At 39.7% G+C, this 24,698-nt stretch overlaps 1 protein-coding gene across 6 annotated transcripts; it reads left to right on the top strand.

Annotated features, from left to right (window-relative positions):
- Positions 1-15,146: 15,146 nt before the first annotated feature.
- On the top strand, positions 15,147-22,771 carry scoca (short coiled-coil protein a). 6 transcript variants are annotated; one of them, XM_061274809.1, is made up of 5 exons: positions 15,147-15,301; positions 19,878-19,931; positions 20,554-20,625; positions 20,698-20,778; positions 21,403-22,771. In XM_061274809.1, exons 1-5 carry the CDS (start codon positions 15,238-15,240, stop codon positions 21,543-21,545), a joined length of 414 nt encoding a protein of 137 aa, XP_061130793.1. In that variant the 5' UTR covers positions 15,147-15,237; the 3' UTR covers positions 21,546-22,771. The 6 variants fall into 6 exon arrangements, with proteins under 6 accessions (XP_061130793.1, XP_061130794.1, XP_061130798.1 ...); XM_061274811.1 differs by lacking the exon at positions 15,147-15,301 and adding an exon at positions 18,286-18,444 and having other exon boundaries at positions 19,888-19,931; XM_061274812.1 differs by lacking the exon at positions 15,147-15,301 and adding an exon at positions 18,292-18,444.
- The last annotated feature ends 1,927 nt before the right edge of the window (positions 22,772-24,698 follow it).

The following is a 24,698-nucleotide window of genomic DNA, read 5'->3' as shown; positions in this document are numbered from 1 at the left end:
TAGTGAGACACTTAGGCTTGTGCTTTACTCAGGATCTTTGTCATGCTTGGTGGCAGGGAGGCAACTGCGGTGATCAAGCTCTTCCCTTGAATGTATGTGACGTTTGAACTATTTCAAATCTCACATAGCTCTCAAAGTTCCTTTACATATTCCCCCAGGGGTACGCGTAACCCCATTTGACAAGCACTACCCTAGACTATAGAGGACGTCGGTATATTACCCCCTCGACCTGGACATGCATGTACAATGCAACTGATATGATTGTCGTACATGTAAAATAAAATAACGATAATAATAGTTTGAGATGTTTGTTAGTTTACTTGTACACTTGTATGCTATTGTGTTCCGTAATAAATTCGACCTTCACAGAGATTACCTGAGGAATAATGTCAAAACCTATTAATTGTAGATATTATTTCCAGTGCTGTAGATGTTTTAGCCAGTAAAATGCAAATAGCTTTTAACCCTGTCAAGTGACTGGTTATTAATAAGAAAACCAGGGAAAATGATTCACTAACACTCCTTAAGTAAATCTCTTATAAACTACAGTATATTTGTTGTTATCATTATATATTTGTTCAACTAAATTGCACCAGGTATTTAAATTCAACAAGAAACTAAAGAAACAACAACAGTTTAATATATTCATTCAAAGACCTGTGTCTCAAAAGTTATATTTCAAACTGGGACAGAAGGTCAACCAGCACATACGCAAAGAGATTGTTTGCTTCGTTTACTGTACGCGAAGATTCGAGAGTTGTCGCAGGACAAATTGTGGCGGCTTCACCATAACAACGCACCTGCTCATAATACAGCAACTTTAAAGTAAGATTTATTGGCTTCATTTTATGCGTGTTATTCATATTACTGTAAAATTAGTCTTTCCAGGTGAACAACAGTATGCCTTGATTCAATGTCAGGTTCTAAATCTGCTGTCTCATCTAGCAAATCTGTTTCTGTTCTGTTTTTGTTCAAGCTGGCCATGTGGTTGACAATGATCCATTGACATGACATTTCTTCATTAGAAGGAAATTTATTGAAAAACAAAACAAAAAAAACATAAACGTAAACAACGACTTTGGAAGTAGTCTGTCTTCTATGATGAAATTTGCATATTTTCATTTTCCTTCAGAACCGTAGCATTAACTATTAGAAGGCATTTAGAAACAAGAAAGAGTACAAGAAATAAATACTGTATCAAGTTTTTTTTTTAAATGTTATATATGATATGTAAGTCGGTCACCGGTCTGAGAGGGTGGGAAAATCACTATTTTAGGGGGTACCCAAGAGCTATTTATTATTTTGAATAATATCTAGGAATTACTTTAATCACTTTAATCACTTTTGCACATGCACACATAGACCCCAAGTGGCGCTCAAGCACCCTTTTGTCCAGGATGACAAAAGTGCTCATTCTGCTGCAACCCATTTTTTCATGTTTGTTTGTTTTATTTAAATTACACTCTGGCATTATTTCCACCTAAAGTGTTTTGATTAAAAATAATAATATGATAATGACAAGAATACTAACAACAAATATACAATAATAATATGATAATAATGTTAACATACGACTTTGGTATTTTTTTCCAATATAATGTTCTGTCCGAACGAGTGTTTTATTTTTACAAACTATTGAACAACTATTACTATTGTTGAAAATGGGTTGCTTCTTTTGGTGATGCAATGTTAATGGATGCGCAAATGTTTTTTCGTCTCTTTTTCGAAAAGTGCTGATTTTTGAAGGTACAACAATTCCGCCCAATGCCAGCAACATCCTCTCACCTTAATTTATTTGGGTGGGATTGGCTGTGTTGAATGTGTTAAAGAGGTGGTGGACTACATACATTAAACACATACAATACTACTGTTTTTTTTTTCTTAATGTAAAGAACAAGTCAAAGTCAAAGTCAGCTTTATTGTCAATCTCTCCACATGTCACAACACACAGAGACCGAAATTCCGTTTTCTCTATCCCACGGTGACGAGACATATTACACGATAGACATACAAGTAAGCGACACAATATAAAAACAAGAAGGCAAAAATTCAAACAATAAATAGTAAGAGTGACAATGTCGTGGATGGGTGTTTAATTTTTCACCTCGAGGACCTACCCTCAAAAATCTTTGTGCAGGTGCCTGACTAACTACAGCTGCAAGTACATTTCGTCTCATTACACTTTACACTATCCGCAAGATGCTATGCAGCCACAGTGCCACTGCAAATCATGGCATTATTATATTTGGAAAGACAGAATTCATTATACAGCTCTTGAATTGGATCAAACTGGATTATGCAGATGTTCCTATTGTACAATAATCTGGCATCAAATGACGTATGAGTTAAGTTTTCAGTTTTGAAATTCATCTATCAGCCATCACGCTATAGCTGCTTGGTCTTTTAGCTCAGCAGTCAGTGCACTCGACATCCAAGCCCGGTGATGCAGAGTTCGAAATCTAACTTGGATGGCACAGGAAGATTTACAGTTACACGTCAAACAACCATTAATAGCCAAATACTATACTATTCTACATGTATTTGTCAAGAGTTATGTCAGAGTAATAAGACATCAAAGTTTGAGAACCTTCAAAAATATGGTCCTGGTAGTGCTACCCAAGTCAGTGTGGCTGTCAGTCTCATCACCGGTCAGCGCTTTTGGACTTTGTTCAAAATATCGTATGCTGTTTTTTACTCTTTTTCAGGAAGCTGGTCAGTGGCCCACATTTTAATTTGACGTGCAACAAATACTGCATAGTAAATGCATTGAATGTAACCTCATTATTTAGCCTAATCAGGTACTCCATAATATTAAATTGCTAATTTATTCATTACCCTCAATGCTAAACAGAGTCATTCATTGAATATAGTGAACCAACTCTGTATGCATAATTTTTGTCTCAGGTGGTTAATGTAAGGAGAAAGTCTGACAAAGACAAAAAACTTTGGCCTTATACACCGCTAAAAAAATTATTCCTATTTTTTCTCAATTTAAAGTTGGAAAGTATGCGAAGAGCGCTTATGCAGAATGATTGGTTCAATTCTTCTGTCCCATTAAATCATCTTTCTCACCTCATTTTATCACCGGTTCTTGTCCGTCTTCATTAGTCCTACAGGCTGTATTTGGGTTCACATTACGGGGTCAAAGCTCCTTGTGGTTGTCGCTTGTAGCTCCTCCTGGTTTTTATCTCCTCGTAATGTACAGTTCCTCCTGCCTGAAGCGTTGCAGACAAATAGTGAGGTGTTCCAGATCTACTTTTGACTTTGAGTCCCGGACTTGGACAGCACTCACCATTTATTTTCTTGCCATCTTGGCTCATACTGCTTCACCTGATGTCATCTGTGCTTGGCCATACATGATTCATGTGAATCTTTCCATCATATCATTCTGAGCTGACGTCAACTTAATATTACAGTCAAGTTAGCTTGCATAGCATAGCCAAAAGCTAGATAACACAATAACCAACAATGAACACATCAGGTAGTCCAGCCCCAAGGTGTTACTTGGGATGTTGTTATGTAATGGAAATGTTATTTATTACACCTATAAAGCTCAGCAGCAGAAAGTTTATTGTTTATCTCAACAATGGACACCTTGAAAACACCAACTTCGCTAACTACAACAAAGTCGACTGAATATGGTTCTTCAGATTTGGTTAGACAAATATTGCAAAGGAATAAGCTTATTTGAAGACAATAGAAACTCTGTAAGGCGGCGGCACGGTGGAGCATTGGTTAGCACGTCCGCCTCACAGTTCAGAGGATATGGGTTTGATTCCAACTCCGGCCCTCCTTGTGTGGAGTTTGCATGTTCTCCCCGGGCCCGCGTGGGTTTTCTCCGGGCACTCCGGTTTCCTCCCACATCCCCAAAACATGCTTGGTAGGCCGATTGAGCACTCCAAATTGCCCTGAGGTGTGAGTGTGAATGGTTGTTCGTCTCTGTGTGCCCTGTGATTGGCTGCCAACCGGTTCAGGGTGTCCCCTGCCTACTGCCCGATGATTCCTGGGATAGACTCTAGCACGCATGCGACCCCCGTGGTATAGAAGATGGATGGATGGATGGATCTTAACTCTGTAAGGGTAATATTAAATAAAGATCACTTAAAAGCAGTCAATTCAAAGTGAAATTTGATTTTTTTCTTCTTATACAAAAAGTTAATACGTATAAGGACTATGTTGTGATTCATGATGTTTTTCTCTAGCTTCTTTAATTTGATGCTTGTTTGCACAAACCACATACTTGTTTGTTGTACTTGTTTTGCTTGCAAATGTAAAGATTATATATCATGATCCTTTTTAGGCACTGATTAATATTATTATTTAACACAATTAAAAACAATTATAATGAAGTTCATGTTTTTCTCTGATTTTCCCAAGTAAGCTATATAAATAGTTCGCAACAGTGCTTTTTGGGTTTTATTGTTGAAAGAAAATACTTTGTTCAACAACACTCGACTTGTACTGTTATTATTGATGAAAATTATGATGAATTATCATTTTTATTCATTATAAATGACAGTCACCAAGCATAATCAACACAGCAGACATACATTGTGTGCATGGAAAGGTTATAGTTTTTAAATAGTTTCAACCAATACCAAACATAGCTGTTGTGTGTATGGGTGTACAAATTGGAGTGTAAAATGGTTTAAAAAAAAAAAAAACTAATTTCCAAGAGGAAATAGGCCATCTCAAAAACATCAGAGGCTCTTGAGGCTGCAAGCACCCAGACTGGACTGAAGACATAATTACGTTTGCAGTGCTCATTTCATATCTGATAAGTTGTTTCATATCACTTCTGTCTTGAAATGTTGAGAAAAATTGTCAAGAATTTTGACGAAAACTTCTAATTTCAATGGATGAGTTGTATATAAAATATACAACGCATATTATATTTTATATTTTTTGCATATTAATTATATACTTTTGCACCAATATGTGTTTGCTTTTTAAACTGTCATAGATAATATACTGGATTCTGAATAATTAAGTCATGCTGTTGATTTGTTTACTAAAATTACAATTTTATAGAAGCTGTTCAATATTTCAACAGAGGCCATTGTTTATTAAAATAAAAACAAAAACCGCTGTTTTGCAGAACACGAGCTTGTGTCGTAAAGCCACATTTGACAAAGAGAATCAACTGTGTGTCCATCCATGTCAGTGTGTGGTTGTGTAAGTGTTTGTTGTTGTTTAGTATTTGTGCGGCTGCGCAGTATGGCCAGCTTAGCACTTAAGGAATGACTGGAATGTTATTTTAGACACATACACGCACACACGCACGCACGCACACACACACACACACACACACACACACACACACACACACACACACACACACACACACACACACACTCACACACACTTCTATTTCCCTTCCTTCCCCACCAACACAGTTTGATATGACTTGTTTCCAACAGACAATATATTTACCCATCAGCCCCTTTTGATGACAATATTAGGTATTGTCACAAACAGCAAATGTTGTCAAGCCTGTGGAAGGCTTCTTCTTTGACCGGAAACAATGTTAAATTGCATTTGAGGTCTGCGTTTTGTGATCAAAACACACAATATCTACGGTGAGCCAGTCAACCAAGGCAGTTGTTTTGAGAAGCCAAGGTGATTATCAAGAAATGTTCAAATGTGTTTTCACAAGATTTGCCTCTCAAGAGAAAATGCTCTCGAACCACACAGAGATGCAGTTCTTTGCTCTTTTCGCAGTCATGCCGGTTTGTCTACTCACGACTCAAGGTGTGGAGGTAAAGAATGAGTTTATACAAGAAGCACACACACACACAAACACACACACATTGATGGCTGGATGGAGGTATTAAGTCTGTAAATATGAACAAGGCTAGCAATCACGTCAGCACGGAGCCCTCCCGAGACCAAAATGGTGTCGGACTTATTTGGAGATTTTGTCCCACATTGACAGCGACCACATATTTTCTCCGCTAACTCTTTCCTTCTCTTCTTGTTTTCCAAATGATCTATCTGTATCCCTCTGTGTTCGCCTTATTGATTTGCACATGGTTTTGACAGTCAGGCTGCACTGTTCACCCTGTGATGACCCCGGACACACGCTTAGATACCCATTGGGAGAAAAGGGTTCTCCTATCCTCCGGACTTGGAGAGAGGGAAAGGCGGTAGATAACGCATATTTTGCTGTTCCAAGGAGGGCCGACTAAATATTTGATGTGATCTGCCTCCAAGTAGAAATTGAAAAGAGGAGTGGGGATGATATTTTCAGGAGGATGAATGAAAAATGAAGGAATAAAAGGGGAAGATGTGTTAGCTGAAGGCAACACAGATTATTATTTTTGTGAAAGTATTTTGCCCACACTTAGATGAATCCGCAAGGGTCATAGAAGGAATGCTAAATATAGTTTATGAGGAAAATTTGTGTCAAATCAGAACTTCCAAACATACTCTGCCCCCATCCTTGTATCACCCAGGGAAGAAAATATCGCTGAGTCGTCATTTAGAATATCACTGAGACATCCTGTCAAAAACATTTGCCAAAATACACTAGTGAAAGAGCGACTATCAATTTCCATCAAGCTGCTAATTTGCTTTTGAGGTACTGGCCAGGTACAAAGGAACCCATACAATTTGGAATGTGACTGAAATCTTGTGGAAAAATTACACCTCTCAGTTCAAACAAGTCTCGCAAGTCCAACAAGTGCTGGATGACGTCACCTGAAATATAAGAATATTTCACCTTGGCATCCAACCATCCATCCATTTTTTGTACCGCTTAGTCCCCACAGGGGTCGCGGGCGTGCTGGAGCCTATCCCAGCCGTCATCGGGCAGTAGGCGGGGGACACCCTGAACCGGTCGCCAGCCAATCGCAGGGCACACAGAGACAAACAACCATACGCACTCGCACTCACACCTAGGGAGAATTTGGAGTGCTCAATCGGCCTACCAAGCATGTTTTTGGGATGTGGGAGGAAACCGGAGTGCCCGGAGGAAACCCACGCGGGCCCCGGGAGAACATGCAAACTCCACACAGGGAGGGCCGGAGGTGGAATCGAACCCGCACCCTCCTAACTGTGAGGCGGACGTGCTACCCAGTGCGCCACCGAGCCGCCTCACCTTGGCATATATAAGAAAAAAATTACCGATAATAATGAGGATGAATTCCATCAAACTGGAAAACCAGAATGGGTCCTGGCTGCTCATCACAATGTGGATAATAATCTCCTTGAATGGATCCTGGTTGAGTTCAGGGCTTTTGCTGTTTGCACTCTTAAACTCACTGATTTATGTTATTGTCAAAAGCTTCAGGAGATTACCCGGTTCTGACACCAATGTAAGCAGGGATGGATAAGGGAAAAAAAACGGCCCTGGTATTTTTGGTTTAGACTGGATGAGTTTGGGGCTCCGTCCGACACCTTGCTGTGTGGAGAAATACAATCCATTCATGATGCTAGTCAACTAATAACAAGTGGTTATCTCACACTTCTGAGGTTCAAGGTTTTAATCTCAGCTCCTGCGTTCCTGTATGGAGTTGACATGTTCTGCCTCGTGCTTTTTTCCTTTTTCTGTTTTTCCATTACACATTACAAAAACATGCTTGTGAATGTGAGAGGTTGTTTGTCTCTGTGCCCTGCAATTAAATGGCCATCAGTCCAGGGTGTAATCCGCGTTTTACCTGAAGTTATCTAGGACAGGCACCAAATCATTGCAACTCCCGAACAGGAAAATTGGTATATAAAATGGATGGTCATATGGATGACCAGTAACTTTTTTTGCTATGATTCATCTGTGCTAGAAAATACAATGTACATGTTTTATTTTTAAAGCGCAAACATTTGACAATAGATAATGTTAGAAATTATCTACAATCTAATTCCTCCTGCAATAAAATTTGAATGGAACTGCATGCATGAAGCCATATTTTTTGTTGTCACCTGGTCATGTTGACTTGTGTAGAAAAGACAAAGGTCAACATTAAAAAAAAATTTTTTTAAAAATCTATCATATTCTGTAAATAAAATCAATTAGAACTTGTTGTGGTAATGACTATTAAGAAGCTCTCTTTGGACCTTTCTGTCTTGTGTTTGTTCTTTCCGCAGAATATTATGGATAACAACAAAAACGATCATACACACAATTGTGTATCATGATCACAAAAGATCCTGGGTAAATTTGCTAATTATGCATATGCTTTTTAAATTAGAAACAACATACCGTTTCCTTTACAAATATGTAAATTTTTGTGGAAAGGCTGAGCATTTGACACACGTGCACACATTTACTCACTTATTCATTGCAACTGCCACAGAGTTGAATGGGGAAAAAAAATGGCCCATTCATCCATCCATCCATTGAGGATCTGCAGCCCTCCGGCAGACATATTTGGTCAAACTCATTTATATATTTTCGAAAAAAGTGAATTTGCATCTTGGTAAAGTGCTTTGGATGTTGTGACCGCGGGTCCTTGATTGTGTTAGCAGGCAGGCAGGCAGCCAGGTAGGTAGGTGGACGGCTATATATATTTAATCATACACAAACGAAGTACGCACAAATTTAGTAAATCCAATGGAAAAAAAAGGATTACCCCCCCAGTGTCATTGGGGCATCATTGTGGAGGAGTGAAGGCAAAATTGCAGGGAAGCAGCCATGAGGGCAGGGGTTATCTAAAAAGAATTATATTTTGGGGGTGGGGTAATAAATATAACCCCATAGTAAATTATAATTCTGTCTTATCCTAATAATATATATGTATAAGACCCTGTCTATCAATTTTTGTTTGGGGTTGAAGCCAATTCGAGGTTCCTGACTCAATATATACTACTGTACATTCCAACTTGCACTCAAGGAGTTGATTGCACTGGAAAGTCACGAAGTCACGTCTAACAATTGTAGCGTTGACTTAGAAGTACACGTGCTTCAAAATATACTGCTTTGAATACAAGGTTAATGCATTATATTAGTTCACCACTAGATGACACTAGATTTGACAAAATGTACCTTTAAATGCATTACTGTAGATGGTGGCAATCACAAGTAATGTGATAAAGTCAAATAATGATACTGTAAAAAAAAAAAAGAAAACTATGTATTTCACTTATTGTACAACAATGTTTCCAATTGAAATATACCATCTAAAAAAAATTACCACCTAATGGCCTACAAAGCCTAGAACCTACTACATGTCTAAGTGTTAATGAAAATAATATTTTTGAAAGTCATTGTATTAACCCTTGGGCAGAGATTCTTTCAATTACCATTACATTTTGAGAATTACTGTCATACACTACATGATTTTGGAGTGTGAGGGAAGCAGGAGAACCTTGACAAGCAATGTTCTATACTTCAGATTGATTTGTGCATCTCGAGCCTTAGGTCTGTCGCACACAAAGCAATGTGGGCCTTGCTTATGATAAATACAAAGTCAGAAATCGGACAGTAGTTGACAATGATGTTCCGAATTTGGAGGAAGAATTTGAACATTTCGACCTGCAGTATCAAAATGGAAGGAGAATAGTGAATTATGTCTGTGATATTTTTACAAACACTGACAATTCCCCCATGCAGAACAAGTTTCCTTCTTTGATCAAGTTGTGCAAATGTTACCTGGTTGTTATGGTTATGTATCTGGAAATAACATCACGCGACAACAAGCGAGCCTTCGATTTTCTAGTTCTAACGTGTATGTTATGTAAGATTTAACAACTGGGCTCCTGTCTGTTGTCAGACTGCTTTCTGTTCATGGGGAAATTCTGTGTATGGTCAGAGGAGATCAATTGTTGCAATCTCTCCAGCAAAATTTGTTAAAAAAAAAAATCACCAGTCAACATCGATGTATAAGTGGGAGGAAGGAAGCTTAGGTGCTCATCAAAAAGCCACAACATATACAAGGCAAACGTAAACACTCCACACAAATGTGCTGCTAACCTTTGCTCGCTCTTAAATAGAATTAGAATATCTCAATAAATAACATTAATAATTTGTACAACTTTGTGTCTGTCAAAGGCTGTTACTGTATTTTTTAAATGTATTTATATTTTCATCGTGTAGTTTGATGAGCAATAATACCGTAGATTGGCATGGTGGGAAAGAAAATACACAGAAACGTCTAAAATGTCTACTCTCTGCATTCCTTTCTATGCCTTGTAATAATAGCTGGAGTGATGTCAGCACGTTTTGGTCCGGATGCCGACCCAGGTCAAGCTGTCTCTGCAATAAGTCTTTCGATTACTGGCACTCAGAAGTAATGGTAGTAACATACACGTGAAACAACTGAGTTATTCTGTTGCTTTGTATTTTAAATAAAGTGTGCGTGCCACCCAGAACAGTGAGTAAATGAGATGAGATATGAGAGAAAGAAATAACAGAGAGAGGTAGATTGTGGAGAGGGGAAGAGGGGAGGAGGGAGTTGGGGGCATGTGTGGTGAAGATCATAAACGAACAGTGTAGCCTTTCCTGGTTGCCCGCAAAGCCTGGAACGTATTTTTACTGGAACAGGACACATTTCTTTGGCAAAATATAGCCACGCATGTTGGCAAGGCACACGGTGAGAAATAATTAAAGAAAAAATAAAGTAGAAAAAACACTGTTTGACTGAGGGAACTAAAGCTCAAGCAGAACAAAACTTAAGAGTTGGTAATACAGCTCTTAATAGCAGTGCAGAGGTCCAGGACTACACACATCTCAGGAGGGTAGTCCATTCCTCTTTGCGAATCCTTTCCAAATCCTAAACAAAAAACACTTGGCTTTAAGATTGTTGCTTGTCATTCTGAAGTTTTTGCTGCCTCCACAGATTTTCTACAAGATTAGGTTTTGCAAATTGGCTGGACCTCATTCTTCAGTCTGTATCGTACTTGTTCTTGTCCATATTATACTTAGCGGCAGTGTGGAATCAACCATCCAGTGGAAGGCAATGACTTTCGAATCTGAGCTTTAAATGGGTATTTGAGTGACCAAATGTCTACATCAACACAACACGTTGCAGAATAAGGCAAAAAAAAAATAAAAAATGCATTTCTCATGTGAGAGGATGGCATTATTACTAAAACAAGAATCACAGTTTCTTTTATCTTCCATATACACCACCCTCAAACCTCTATACGATACACTATAATATATATGCATAGTATACTGTAGAGCAGCTCACAATAAATATTCATGTATATAAAAACTTTCATAAAACACCAAAGATGCTGATGCAGCACGCCTTTCTTTGTTCTTTCATGTCCGTGTAAGCTAACTGTTACACCCTCTGAAACCCACCCCCCTCCTCAAAAAAGAAAATTAGTTTCCAAAACAAGTGAGCTAGCAAAATTGTCGATTGGCCCTAGCTGCATACGTTCAGGTTTTCCTGAAAAAAGCGCATTGGAATTTTTTTTATGTCAGGCATGATCTGACATAAAAAAATGGTCAGCGACAGTTTCGTCGCATGTTTTTTTTCTTCTACTTTATGAACTCTTGTCACTTCAGACGGTGAGATGAGCACCCTCAAAATCTCTAGTGCATATAGGACATGTTAATGAAGTTGATGGCACCCATTATTGTTTAGTACATATTTAATATAGCGTGTATCAAAGTAAGAACAATGAAATTCTACAAAAAGCATCCTAGACATGTGAGTGTGTGTGTGTGTGTGTGTGTGTGTGTGTGTGTGTGTGTGTGTGTGTGTGCACACGTGTGTGCAGGCACAGAAGACAGCAGCACAAGTGAATGATATAAACACAAATGTAAATTACCATTTATTCCTCCAAATAAAACTAATGTCCATTTTCACATTGAATATTAAGCTGATACAGGTACTTGAAGATATTTTCAAATACCAAAATAAAAACAAATGAGAATAAATGCAGGACACTTAAAATTACCCATAATAGACCTACACCTGGAAAGTAGTGACAATCAATGTTCTCTCAAAAGTTGAATATGGTTGAATATATACGCTGCGAGCAGGAAAATAACATGGTGCAAGTACAAATACATAACCATGCGGTGCAGTTACTGTACACCCTCAACATAATTCCATTTATTTAATTGATAAGGTGTGGAACAAAGGAAATAAATACACTTTAAAATAAAAATATTTTTATTTACAATGAATAATCAGAGATTTTAATGTGCCAGTTTGTCATGACACGTACGATGGACGCCTGATATGCGACGCGGAGATAAGTCGTGAGCTGGCTGTCCAAATCGCCAAACAGAATTTGGGATTAATTACTTTTTAGTGGGACAATAGTGACTGAGGAGTTGGCGGATAAAGGTGGACATTCAGGTACAGCAACAGGTCTATGGAGGTAGATTGGGGTCAAAAGGAAGACACGGAAAAAGTCGGTTGAAGTCTAGGGTTCACCAAGTTTTTCATTTTTTTTTCCCGAGGGTTTCACCAAGTGTAGCATATTTGAATAGGTTGCCCCGTCCCCATGCAAAGTTACAGGGGGGTAGTACCGTGTTTTTCCATGCAAAATGCGCCCCCGTGCATAATACGTACCCTAAAAATGGCATGTCGATGCTGGAAAAAAGCCTGTACCCATGTATAATACGCACCCAAATTTTGACTCTTACTTAAGTCGGTAAACGTAAAATTATTTCAGAAAAAAGATCATCTTCGGGAACAACCGGATGTTATTCTGCCGGTCAGTATCACTGCGCATGCGCTAGCAAACTCGATAGCGAAGAAATGTTTCGGATTTGTGTAGGGTACATTGTGACAGCAAACGAGCAGGTGATCGAGCAAGCGTCTGACACGAGAGCATTGTGTTCGTATGGAGTGTGTTTGAAGTGAACAGCAGAGAAGAAAGGAACAAGGCAAAGTGTTGTGAAATAAAATATTACCTGTAATACGCATTTTGTTATTTGCTGATTGAAACTGCTAATTAAACTGTGAATTGAAACTAATAGGTAGAGAACTGAACTCTCGCTCTTTATATAGCTGACGTGTCTTGCGCATCCGTTCTGCGCATACTGTCATGGCGGCCTCCGTATGATATCCGGTCTGCGATGGAGATTAAAAAACAAACAATATTTGACAATAACACACCATCAAGGATTGTACCATCGCATCAAACGATGTGTCGTCAATTATGAATTTTACTGACTAAGTGTGTTGGGCAGGATGGCTGAATGCGATGCGCGATTGACAACAAACAAGAAGAAAGGTGTGATTTCAAGTTTTATTTCGAGGGAGATTTTCTTCAAAAATTGTTGTACCCATGCATAATGCGCACCCCAGATTTTAGGACAATAAATTAGTTAAATTTTGCGCATTATGCATGGAAAAACACGGTAATTCAAACAGCTGCCCTACTACACTAAGTCAACCCGTATTCCGTATTCAATTCCTTGTCATCAACCGTTTCTGGTCAATAGTGATTGCTCATGAGCTTGACCTCTTCCCCAGCGTGGCTCGGCCGTAGAGCAATGGACTCCAAACTTGGGGGTGGTCGGTTCAATTCTCAATCTTGGTGTTCATGTCAAAGTGATGGCTGTTGAACTGCAAAATAGGGCATATTTTATCACTCTTATACCGCATTTAAGATTAAGATTAAAGTCCCAATGATCGTCACACACACACCTGGGTGTGGTGAAATTTGTCCTCTGCATTTAACCCATCCCCATGTGATTTTAATCCATCCCCTGGGGGAGAGGGGAGCAGTGAGCAGCAGCGGTGCCGCGCTCGGGAATCAGTTGGTGATCTAACCCCCCAATTCCAACCCTTAATGCTGAGTGCCAAGCAGGGAGGCAATGGGTCCCATTTTTACAGTCTTTGGTATGACCCGGCCTGGGTTTGAACCCACAACCTTCCAGTCTCAGGGCGGACACTCTTCCACTAGGCCACTGAGCTGGTGGTGATTTGGTGCTCAGTGCCGTCTAAAACGGGGTTTAAAGTATAAGTTTATAACAGGCATCAATTCTAAAGCTGCCAAAATCATGAATATGGCGTATTTAAGTGCTGAGTTTAATTTGCTTTTGTTCCTGCGCTCCTGAAGCCGCTGTCTCTGGGAGTGGTTCTAAACAGTCTTGTTCAGCTCTCACTCGTGACCATGCAGCTAGTACCGCGCCACCCACACCAGATTCAGGACAAAAGGGTGAAACTCGAAAAAAAGATTTGAACCTGGAAATAAAAAGGTCTGAATCTCAAAAAACAAGAGTTGAACCTGAAAAAACGAGATCTGAAAATATAAAACATGCAACTGAAAAAAAACCTCAAAACTTGGAACTAGTTTATTCAAAAAAATTACCAAATTGAAGCAAAACTATTTTCAATTTGAAAAAAACTTTCATACAGGTATTTTTATTTTAAGATTTAAGATTTAGCAGCCAACGCAAGATAGACAAGCGATATTCAAACTTGTTTTTTGGGGGGAGGGGGAGGAGCACCTTCTCCAATCTGCTCGAACCTTCTCCGGTGTAATCTCGGAAACCCCTCGTAATAATAATTTTCTTTGCAGAATTCGTCCGTGTTTGAACTCCAATGCATTTGTGCAAAACAGACCAACCGCAATCTTAAACGTCACCGTACTTCTTCCAGCCAATCATATGACGTGACGTCATCAAGAGGCACAGAGTCCCGAGCCGATCTGACCGTCGTCTTATGATAGATTTTAGATTTCATTTTAAAATTAGGCAACTTTTCTGACTTTGCTAGGGTTCCAGAAAGTGATATAGTGATCGTGCCTTTCCAATAGACGCTGTCGTTGCTCTCACATATATCCCAAATTTTATAGTCGAGCCTGTTGTTGCTGTTTTGCTGTGTTCATTATTAACCACTAGAGTGCAGTCTAACACCACAGTGTCTTCTGAATGGCTTTCGGCTCAACCGGGTTGAGGCAGTCCTCCGAAACAGGACCGACAAACCAGTTAACCCAATAGCATATTTTAAACAGCATCAAGAAACTGGTTTATGACACATAACAGAAAAGTGTGCCCCGGTGACAATTCAGGTTAATGTGTTACTGCAGTGTGTGCATCATTTTGTTTTTATGAAACCATTTATGAGGTGTTACTGGTACTAAAACTTTGACCTGTGTGCAAGGAAGGACTTTTTTTTTTTTTTTTTTTTTACCTCTTACGTGCGCTTGTTGCCATAGTGATCATTTCCCATGACAACTCTTGTAACTTGAGCCACCAGTCAGGTATGGTAAGTAGTCATGACGTTGTAAATGATTCAGGCAGCAGGCGAGTGTGGAGGTAGGGCAAATATTTCAAAGGAAAAAATAGGAAAGAACACTACGGTGAAGAAGAAGAAGGAAAGGGAGGTCATGGAGGCCAACTTGAAGGAGGAAGATGAGACTTTTACCAACATCTCGCTGGCAGACGACCCAGGTAAAGCCTTACAAGCATTCCTTTGTAAACATAAAAAGAAAATTTACATTCTCATCTTAAAATTCACCGACATGTATGTACCAACAAACTTAACCAAACCTGTTGATTACATTCATTATTTTCAGTGGCAAATCTTGCTATCTGCTAAAACCAGATACTAATCATTGGAGAAAACCACAACTGTGGTATGTACTATAATTTCTTCCAAAGTTGAATTGCTTAGTTCCTGGTATGAAATACCAAAAACAATTAATCGATTCCTTTTCCCATTTTGACCACTACCTCTAAGGAAAATATTCCCTCCTTCAGTGTTTAACATAAGAGAGAAGCCGTATACCACACTTTTACTTGTCTGTGCACAGTGTCATATTGAACTAATTTGTTGGATGCTGAATGAAGAACTACATATACAAGACTGCCTTTGGCAGCACCTTAGTTCTCCCGATGTTCACTTCATACAACCGTCTGTAAAAACAAATACTAACATAGACATACATACTGTTGTTCTGTGAAGATTGTAATCAATCATACTTCAAAGTTGAAGTCAAGTAAAAAATGTTCTAGGTGCCCCCAGTAGTATAAACAAGGTATTCTGAATAATTTTGCGTTTGTGCATTATGAATCAAGCAGAAATATCGACCTGTTTTTATCCATCTCAGGGGATGGCCATTTTGACCTCGACTGTCACCTGCTGGCAACCTCAACTGACTTCATAGTGCAGATGGGTTTAATTTGCGAACGTCATGGCTTACCTGTTTTTAAAGTTTAGTCGCATTATTAGTGAGTCAGTGGTTGAAATCTACGTGCTAGCAAGATGTAATTAGTAGAATTTTGTAACGGAAAATGGTCTATCACTTGTATCACACTTTTCCACCTTTTGTCAAGGCCTTCAAAGCACTTCACACTTAATTCCTCATTCACCTACTGATGCAGCATCAGGAGCAACTGGGAGTTCACTACCTTGCTGGTGGTCAGGAATCAAAGTCCTGACCACTCTACCAATGATCCACATTGCCCCATAATGTTATTAATTGGCCACTCTACCAATGATCCACACTGCCCCATAATGTTATTAATTAGGTTTTCAACTAGTGCACAATTTGGCCTCCAAGTAGCGTGTAGCTGTCGTACGAGTGTGACCAAGTTCTCTATTGTAGTGCACTGAATTGTCTCATGAAGACAAAAAATATACAGTAATGGGGGCAAGTACTGAGAACGTGTGGAAAGAACGACTATTAAGAACTCCTGTGTGGAGATAAAATAATCCCTCGTTTATCGCGGATAATTGGTTCCAAAAACCACCTGCGATAAGTGAAATCCGCGAAGTACGGTCACCAACAAGAAGTAGTGGGCAGGCTAATGAGTTAGAGGAAAGATGCTAATTCACGATCATGCTAACACGTGAAAACGGACTTCTAAAGGAATAAAAACGAACATTTAGAGCAATACTACATTGTCCTAAAGGCTAGACCAGGGGTGGGCAAACTTTTTGACTCGCGGGCCGAACTGGGTTCTAAATTTGGACCGGAGGGCCGAACCAGGAGCAGATGGACGTAGTGTTTGTGTGAAGTAATATAAGTGACCTGTAAAGGTCATTGCATAAAAGATTTTGGCCTTTAGGAGGTAGTAAAGCATGGATATTCCAAACAAGTTTTTTGAAAACAAATGCATTTATTAACAGCATTAAAAAAAATAATAATAATAATTCACTAAAAAACTGCTATCAGTGATTCTCATAAAATACGAGACTGTTATTATGTTATTCATGTTATTATGAATAACAGTCTCCATCACTTCAGTGCCTGCAGGTCAGATTAATGAAAGATCTTATGAGATCACATCACATCAAACGGCAAACATTCTGACCAAATATATCATCTTGAAGAATCGGTGAAAGCATACACCCAAATAAAGTAATCAAAACGGCAACACGGTGAGGGGTATCTGAAAATCAGAGCAGAATTTTAACTCGCAAACACCTGGTAACAGAGGTGAGGAAACGGGAAACACCTAAGAACTTTACAGGTTAAGATTAGTCGCAAACAGGTGGTGCATCAATGTCCTTGAGCATCCTGCATTGTTTGAAAATGAGAATGGTCGCTAGTTTCAATCACTGCCATGTGTACAAATCATATTCAAAATGCATTTTTTTTACAACAAACTTGAGCGCCTCCCCTTCATTTTCAGTGGGAACAGTGTTGTTGGTCTCCCTTTTTTGCTAGTGCGTCATAGTCTGGAGTAAAATTTGTCGTTGCAATTCTTAGGAGAGATCCGAGGTGTTGGTCCGTTTACCTCGATCTGTGACGGGTTGATGTTGACGTTCATGTGGCTGAACGTCACGTCGCGTACGTCGAGCCAAATTGGCCACTCTCTTTTGAACGCTCGGCACTGTGTCCACCTTGCTTTTCCTTGGGCGACTCATTTTAATGGAAGGATTCCAGGGGAAGGTTTGTGGGTGGCTTCAGCGCAAAACTGCATCTGAAAGCTCAGCCCGCGAATTACAAGAATGCAGTCGTCACAGCCCACGCTCTAAATTCGGGACTGATACAAATAGAGCGCGAGTGCGCCATGTCCGTACTACTGAGTACGTACACGCACTTGTGAGTGTGCACCGAGCTTTCTGACACGGCTTCCGGTAGTAAATGCGCAGGCGAGCGCTTCCCCATCTACTGGGGAAACGCAGTCATTGCAGGCAATACGACAAAAAAAAATGTTTAATAATACAATTTGTTCAGGGTTGGCGGGCCGGATTAAACGGTCCCGTGGGCCGGATGTGGCCCGCGGGCCGTAGTTTGCCCACTCCTGGGCTAGACCCATATTTCCTCTATTTAGAAGTTTTATTTTGACTTTTAAATGTTTTTTTAATTAGGAAAAAAAATCCGCGATGTAGTGAAGCTGCGATAAACGAAACGCGAAGTAGCGAGGGATCACTGTATATGTGTACAGCCTTCAATTGGTGGATGGGTGGATATTAGCGCCTCCTGTCGGTCGCTGTCGGCACACATATGCGGAGGTGAGGAATCCTCATCAGTGGCGTCATCGTGAATCACTGTGTGTGAGTGTATGTGTACATGTGTGTTAGTTTGTCTGTCCGTGTTTACAACGACACTCCGTGTTTCGGAGAGCATACAGTCTTGATTTCGGTGAGTGGGAAGACGATAAATGGTTTTTATATGCTGTTTACCCCCGCGGTTTTGAATGTAATACAGCAACAGCATTTAGCTGCCCAATTTAGCATCAAATGTTAGCCACATCCCGGTGGCCAAAAGAAATCAATAGGGCGGTAGTAGAAATACATTCGTAAGTCGTTCCGTGTGTTTGAACATCTACGCTTTGGATTTGTTATTTTTGAAACGGTAAAGTGTAGTTTCATCAATGAGCGTTCGTAGTTGACCGCTAAAAGACAGCTAGCAAAGCTAAACAACGTAAACAACGGCCTACAAGCTAAATTGGTGGAATTTGCCTTGGTTAGAGGTCGTGATTAGACACAGTCTTTATACTAAAGCCTAAATGATTCTAAAGTATATATAATATGCACTAGAGGCTCGGGTTTAATGTGTTACTTGATGGAGTTGCTCGTAATTGAATACGCTGCTCCACACAAGCCTATCTCAATTTGTTACATTGTAACTTGATTATTGACCCACAATGAGTGAAGGATTAAGTTTAAAAAGTACATTAAAGTTGTTATTTGAATAAGAACCTGGCCAGAAAACCGAGGGTCAGATGAAGCAACTAACAGGGTGCGGCATCTGCTGAAGTGGAACCTTCCATCGTATAAGCAATGCACCCATGCAAGTGTTTCTCAGTTTCTGAACTGCAAGTAAAAGCATTAAAACCAAAGAAAACCAAGCTAGACGTACACTGCAAATCCAATTGACCAATTGGGAATTTAATCACAAACAGTACATTGGTTTCAAATTTTATTAGATTCACATACAATGAATGAACACCTGTTATATCGTGGTTCGTTCGCATCCAAGTCAAGTCAGAATTATTTGTATAGGCCTTACTGTTGGTAATGTTTTAAAGGGCTTCACATGGCCACGGTTGGCAAATGTTAAGGACATCCCCTAATCTTAACCCCCAGGAGCGCTAGGAGTATTTAGGAGTTTTAGTGTAGAACCATGTGCAGGAACATACAGCTCTCCTTAGCGCGATTCTGCATAAATCAGATCAGCAAGAACATCACAAGAGGATGTTCCTTATAGATTCTTTGAGTGCAACAAAATCTTAATTAAAAAAAGAAAAAAACATTTCTGGCTTCAGACAGAACCTTCTCCAATTTACAATATTGCTCAATGTATGAAAAACACCACATTCATATTTTCACCACTTGACAGAAAATTCAACTTTATTAATCGCTTATCATTCAAATTAACTACGGTGATTGCAAATGCGTTGTTTTGGCGAAAACAAAACCGTCTCCAGTATCGCATGATATAGCTTTGAATCTGGCCTCTGTGGTGATGGGCCGTGAGTTAAGGCTATGAAAATGTGACCTTCACAGCCTTCATTTTGCCTCTCTCTTCTTCTACGCTTTCCTATCCTCTTCTATGACGTTTAATACGTGGAGCCACCCGAAGACGCCCTGATTGGTCTAGCGACGACTTGTGTCTGGAACTTCAAAGTAAATGCTCCACCGGAAACACTGAACACATGCATATGAGCTTTTTCATCTTTGTTTCCGACAGCTTGGGCGAGTGGGCGTGTCAAGCAGTGTTTAATGCATTGCTGTAGTAGAGAATGGAGCAATGTGGGCGTCACGAAAGTCTGCTACGAAGCCTCCGTCACACATCTTTTCTAACAACGGAGTGAAAAGAAACAAGTGAATCAAAAATACTTAAGTGTTACCCATGCAACGAATCTGAACATTTCTAAGCTACAGCTGTCTAAATGGCATGTTTTTAAATGTCGATACATTACCCCGAAACATAATTTAAATATCTAACTATTGGTCAATCCACAAATTAAAAAAAAAAAAAAAAACGGCCTCAGGAGGACACAGCCTGTGAATTTGGACACAGTTAGAGACTAAGACGACCTAAGTTGTCCCCAAAAATTGGTCGACACGAAAATGTATGCTTCGAAACTATCATGATTAATTTGAATACAGGGACTCGATAAGCGCATTTGTCAAGCAATCAACCAAAGGATTCCCTAGGAATGGAATTACTGGGAAACAGTTTTCACCAACAACGGCTTGATCCCCCCCCATCCCTACTTAAGTGTGTCTTGTCATTCTTCCACAGTGGACAGCAGAGCTGCAGCCCTGTATACTAAGCCAGAGACCGATCTCTTCATCATGAACTGCGATATAGATGGTATGTGTACTCATAATATCCAAGAACCAATCATTTGTTGAGTGGAGGTGATACTACTCGATTGTCTTTCAGGGGACTTGGAGAACCAGGTGGAGATGGAGGAGAAGACGAGGCTAATAAATCAAGTGTTAGAACTTCAGCATACGCTGGAAGGTAACATAGCCGACCGACTCTGGCTGCTGCAAATGAAATGAATTTATTCGCCACCAGTAGTCCCAATTAGTTAGCTAATTGGATCCTATGTAAATCCCGGCTTATCACACCAGCTGCTCTTATGACCACCAGTAACTTACGTCTTCAATTCTTTAATGTGCAAATTCATAATTGACAGTAAAAAGTCAAAAGGTACTGCATAAAGATCCTTAACTGAATTGAAAATCAGTCAAAGTGAATCGTTAATAAAAACGGGCCCTTGCGAATCAATTTCGGAAATCTGAATTGTTATTCAGTCCGACAGTCGATTAGGTTTTCTTGGATGAAAATGATGCAAAGTACACAAAGAAATTGAGGTTGCGGTTTACATTCTCAAAGCCCTGACATCACTCCTCTCTAAAATCTTCTTAGAGGCCACAGGGTTAGTTTCCTTGCTTATGTAATATTTATGTGTTATTTAGCTCAATGTATTCAATTGCTAATCAAAGCTCTACAGTACAGCAAGGATCACTGTTTTTTTTTTTTAGGTGAGATATAATTATTGGGTACCGATTAAAGTCAAGGACCACCAGTTTAATTCACACTTCAAAAAACCAAACTGAACTACACATCTGTTTGTTGCAGACCTTTCAGCACGGGTGGACGCGGTCAAAGAGGAAAACTTGAAATTGAAGTCAGAGAACCAGGTACTCGGTCAGTACATCGAGAACCTCATGTCTGCGTCCAGCGTCTTTCAGACAACGGACACCAAGAGCAAACGCAAGTGAGTTGAGCCAAGGAACCACATAAAGGAGGCGGGCCACGGGCTCCCTCAGACCTGGGCACGAATTGAAAATATTGGTCACATGTTCTGCTTGGGCTAACTGTGCTAATTCACTTTTAATCTGTCATGTGGCACTTGTTCCCAATTATTATTGCAGCAAAATTGTTGGTGGATGTGTGGAGCCCTCATTTGCGTGTGCAAAGCAAACAGGTAGGCTCCATGTAAAAATACATGTGTACGTAAATTGTGAATAGGTGCAAATGATTGCAGCTAACTGTAGAGTTTAAGTACATTTTAATTAACATTCACATTAATATTTCACATGCGACTCTCCAGACATGAGCAGAAGATTATCTGGTTGCTCTCCATACTACAGATGAGGGAGGGGTGCCACATGACTGATCGAATTAGTCCATTAAAGGTTCATGAGTCACCGTACTGTCTTTGAGGTCATAACTTGGTGTCATTGTTAGCAACCTGATTTTCTGTTTTAAGACGATGTGATCCCAACTCCCTGATTCAGCCTTCAACATGTAAGCAGGCTGATGAAACCCAGGCTCTAATTATTAATGTTGTGACTTTAATGTCTATGTTTTTCTCATCATGAGTCCACATTGCATGACTGTCATGTTTTGACCACAGCCAAGCAGAACAGTCTTCCTGTAAAATGTATTAAAATGGCATGTACATCTTTAGCCCCTGTTAGCAAAGCATATCTATAATGAATTATAATTTGCTTTGCCAGTCGTACTAAAACCATGATTTGCTGCAGGTTGCTTGACGAAAAAGCGTTGATCTGGATGAGTTAAGACATCCCGGCTCGCCAGACGCGAGCAGAGATCAGATGCTTTTTACTTGAAAGCAGTTTAGTGCATTTAAGTGCTATTGATCTATTGTGGGGAGCGCAGGACCGGAAATGTAATGCTGTTCTCCAAACTGAACTGCAAAAGGGAGGGGCACGTCCCTTTTCCAAAATAGACGTAGCAGCAAAATTTAATGCCCTCGGTAAATGTTCATTTGATTGTAATAGTAGTGATGCATGTCATAATAGTTGATGGAAATGCTCTCAAAAAGGGAAAAGTTGTAATTTATTATAATTATTTTGATATGTTTAGGTTGTTTAAAAATATTTTAGACTATACAATACACTCCAGGATCCATCTTATGTGAAAAGATACCCTGCGCACTGTTACTTTGGAGCATTGTTTTTAATAAAAAGTTTTATGCTCATTCTGGATTTATTGATTTACATCTTAATGACACCTGAGACAAATACTTATTAAATATTTCATTTTATTTTCAGAGCAATGTGCAGTATGCCAACAAATGTAAACAGATATGGTATTTGCCAATGTCTGGCAGGAACTCAACATAAGCTTTGAGATTTAAGGTCTACTGTGTTTCAAGGGCATGTCATAAAGAAGCACTGTTTTTGCTAAATTATACTCAATGGCAAGGCATTCACTGTTGGTGCTAAAATCACACACACACACCAAAGAACATTTTTTCTACCACACGATTAGGACCTTCCGGCCACTGGATACGGATATCTTGTTACCTGTTAAAAGGAATCCACCATGCACCAAGATAAAAAAAAAATATGTCTGATCTGATTACCAGTGGGGAGAATGTATTACCGTTTTTTTCCGTGTATAGTGCGCAAAATTTAACTAATTTATTGTCCTAAAATCTGGGGTGCGCATTATACATGGGTACAAAAAAAAAAAAAAAAAATGTTTTTTTTTTTTTATTTTTTTTTTTTTTTTTTTTTCGAAGTCCCAATGATCGTCACACACGCAGGGAGGCAATGGGTCCCATTTTTATAGTCTTTGGTATGGTCTTAACTAGGCTGGATGTAATTTTTTTTGTTGGCGTTGATTTCTCCGACTGCCCGTAAACGCACCACCGCGCTTCGTGCGCGCACGGAACAGCAAACGAGCAGGTGATCGAGCAAGCGTCTGATACGAGAGCATTGCGGTCGCATGGAGCGTGTTTGAAGTGAACAGCAGAGAAGAAAGGAACAAGGCAAAGTGTTGTGAAATAAAATGCACAGAACGGATGCGCAAGACACGTCAGCTATATAAAGAGCGAGAGTTGTTTTCTTCCTATTAGTTTCAATTCACAGTTTAATTAGCAGTTTCAATCAGCAAATAACAAAATGCGTATTACAGGTAATATTTTATTTCACAACACTTTGCCTTGTTCCTTTGGTCTCTGCTGTTCATCCTAAAACACAAAGGCGCTCTTTAAGCAATGCGACAGTGAGCGCCCGGCGCGCTGCGGTTGCGCGACCGCACCAAATTAAGCTCCCTGCGCAGTGCGCACTGAGGTCCACTTAAATTTTAGAAAGTACATCAGGACTTTAAAAATATCTTCTAAATTTCAGCGACGGCTCTGTCACAATAATCGACCAGCCCGGTGCAGTTGGGCGGTCGGCGGCGCGCTACGGTTGAGCGTTCTCTCGCGCGCTCTCTCTCTCGCTCGCTCTCGCACACACGCAAACCGGATATCATACGGAGGCCGCCATTACAGATGCGCAGAACGGATGAGCAAGACACGTCAGCTATATAAAGAGCGAGAGTTCAGTTCTCTACCTAAATCCGTATTACAGGTAATATTTTATTTCACAACACTTTGCCTTGTTCCTTTCTTCTCTGCTGTTCACTTCAAACACGCTCCATGCGCACGGAGCGCGGTGGTGCGTTTACGGGCAGTCGGAGAAATCAACGCCAACAAAAAAAATTACATCCAGCCTAGTTAAGACCATACCAAAGACTATAAAAATGGGACCCATTGCCTCCCTGCGTGTGTGACGATCATTGGGACTTAAAAAAAAAAATAAAATAATTTTTTTTTTTTTTAAAATTCATAAAAATTGGGTGCGTATTATACATGGGTACAAGCTTTTTTCCAGCATCAGCATGCCATTTTTAGGGGTGCGTACTATACATGGGGGCGCACTATACACGGAAAAAAACGGTAGTGCATTGCAGAGGTCTATGCACTACTGTGTGCCTTTTAAGTTAATCATTTCATCAGCGTTAGCATAAAAATTTAAAACTAAAGATATTGATCTCTAACTTAAATATAAAATACACAAAAGTAAATGCTTATTAAATGAAACTATTTACAGAAACTTTAAGGTCAGCTTTCTTCA

The sequence above is a fragment of the Syngnathus typhle genome, linkage group LG3 (assembly GCF_033458585.1).
Source record: "Syngnathus typhle isolate RoL2023-S1 ecotype Sweden linkage group LG3, RoL_Styp_1.0, whole genome shotgun sequence".
NCBI classification, from domain to species: Eukaryota; Metazoa; Chordata; class Actinopteri; order Syngnathiformes; family Syngnathidae; genus Syngnathus; species Syngnathus typhle.
This window is presented reverse-complemented; position numbering and strand designations above follow the sequence as displayed.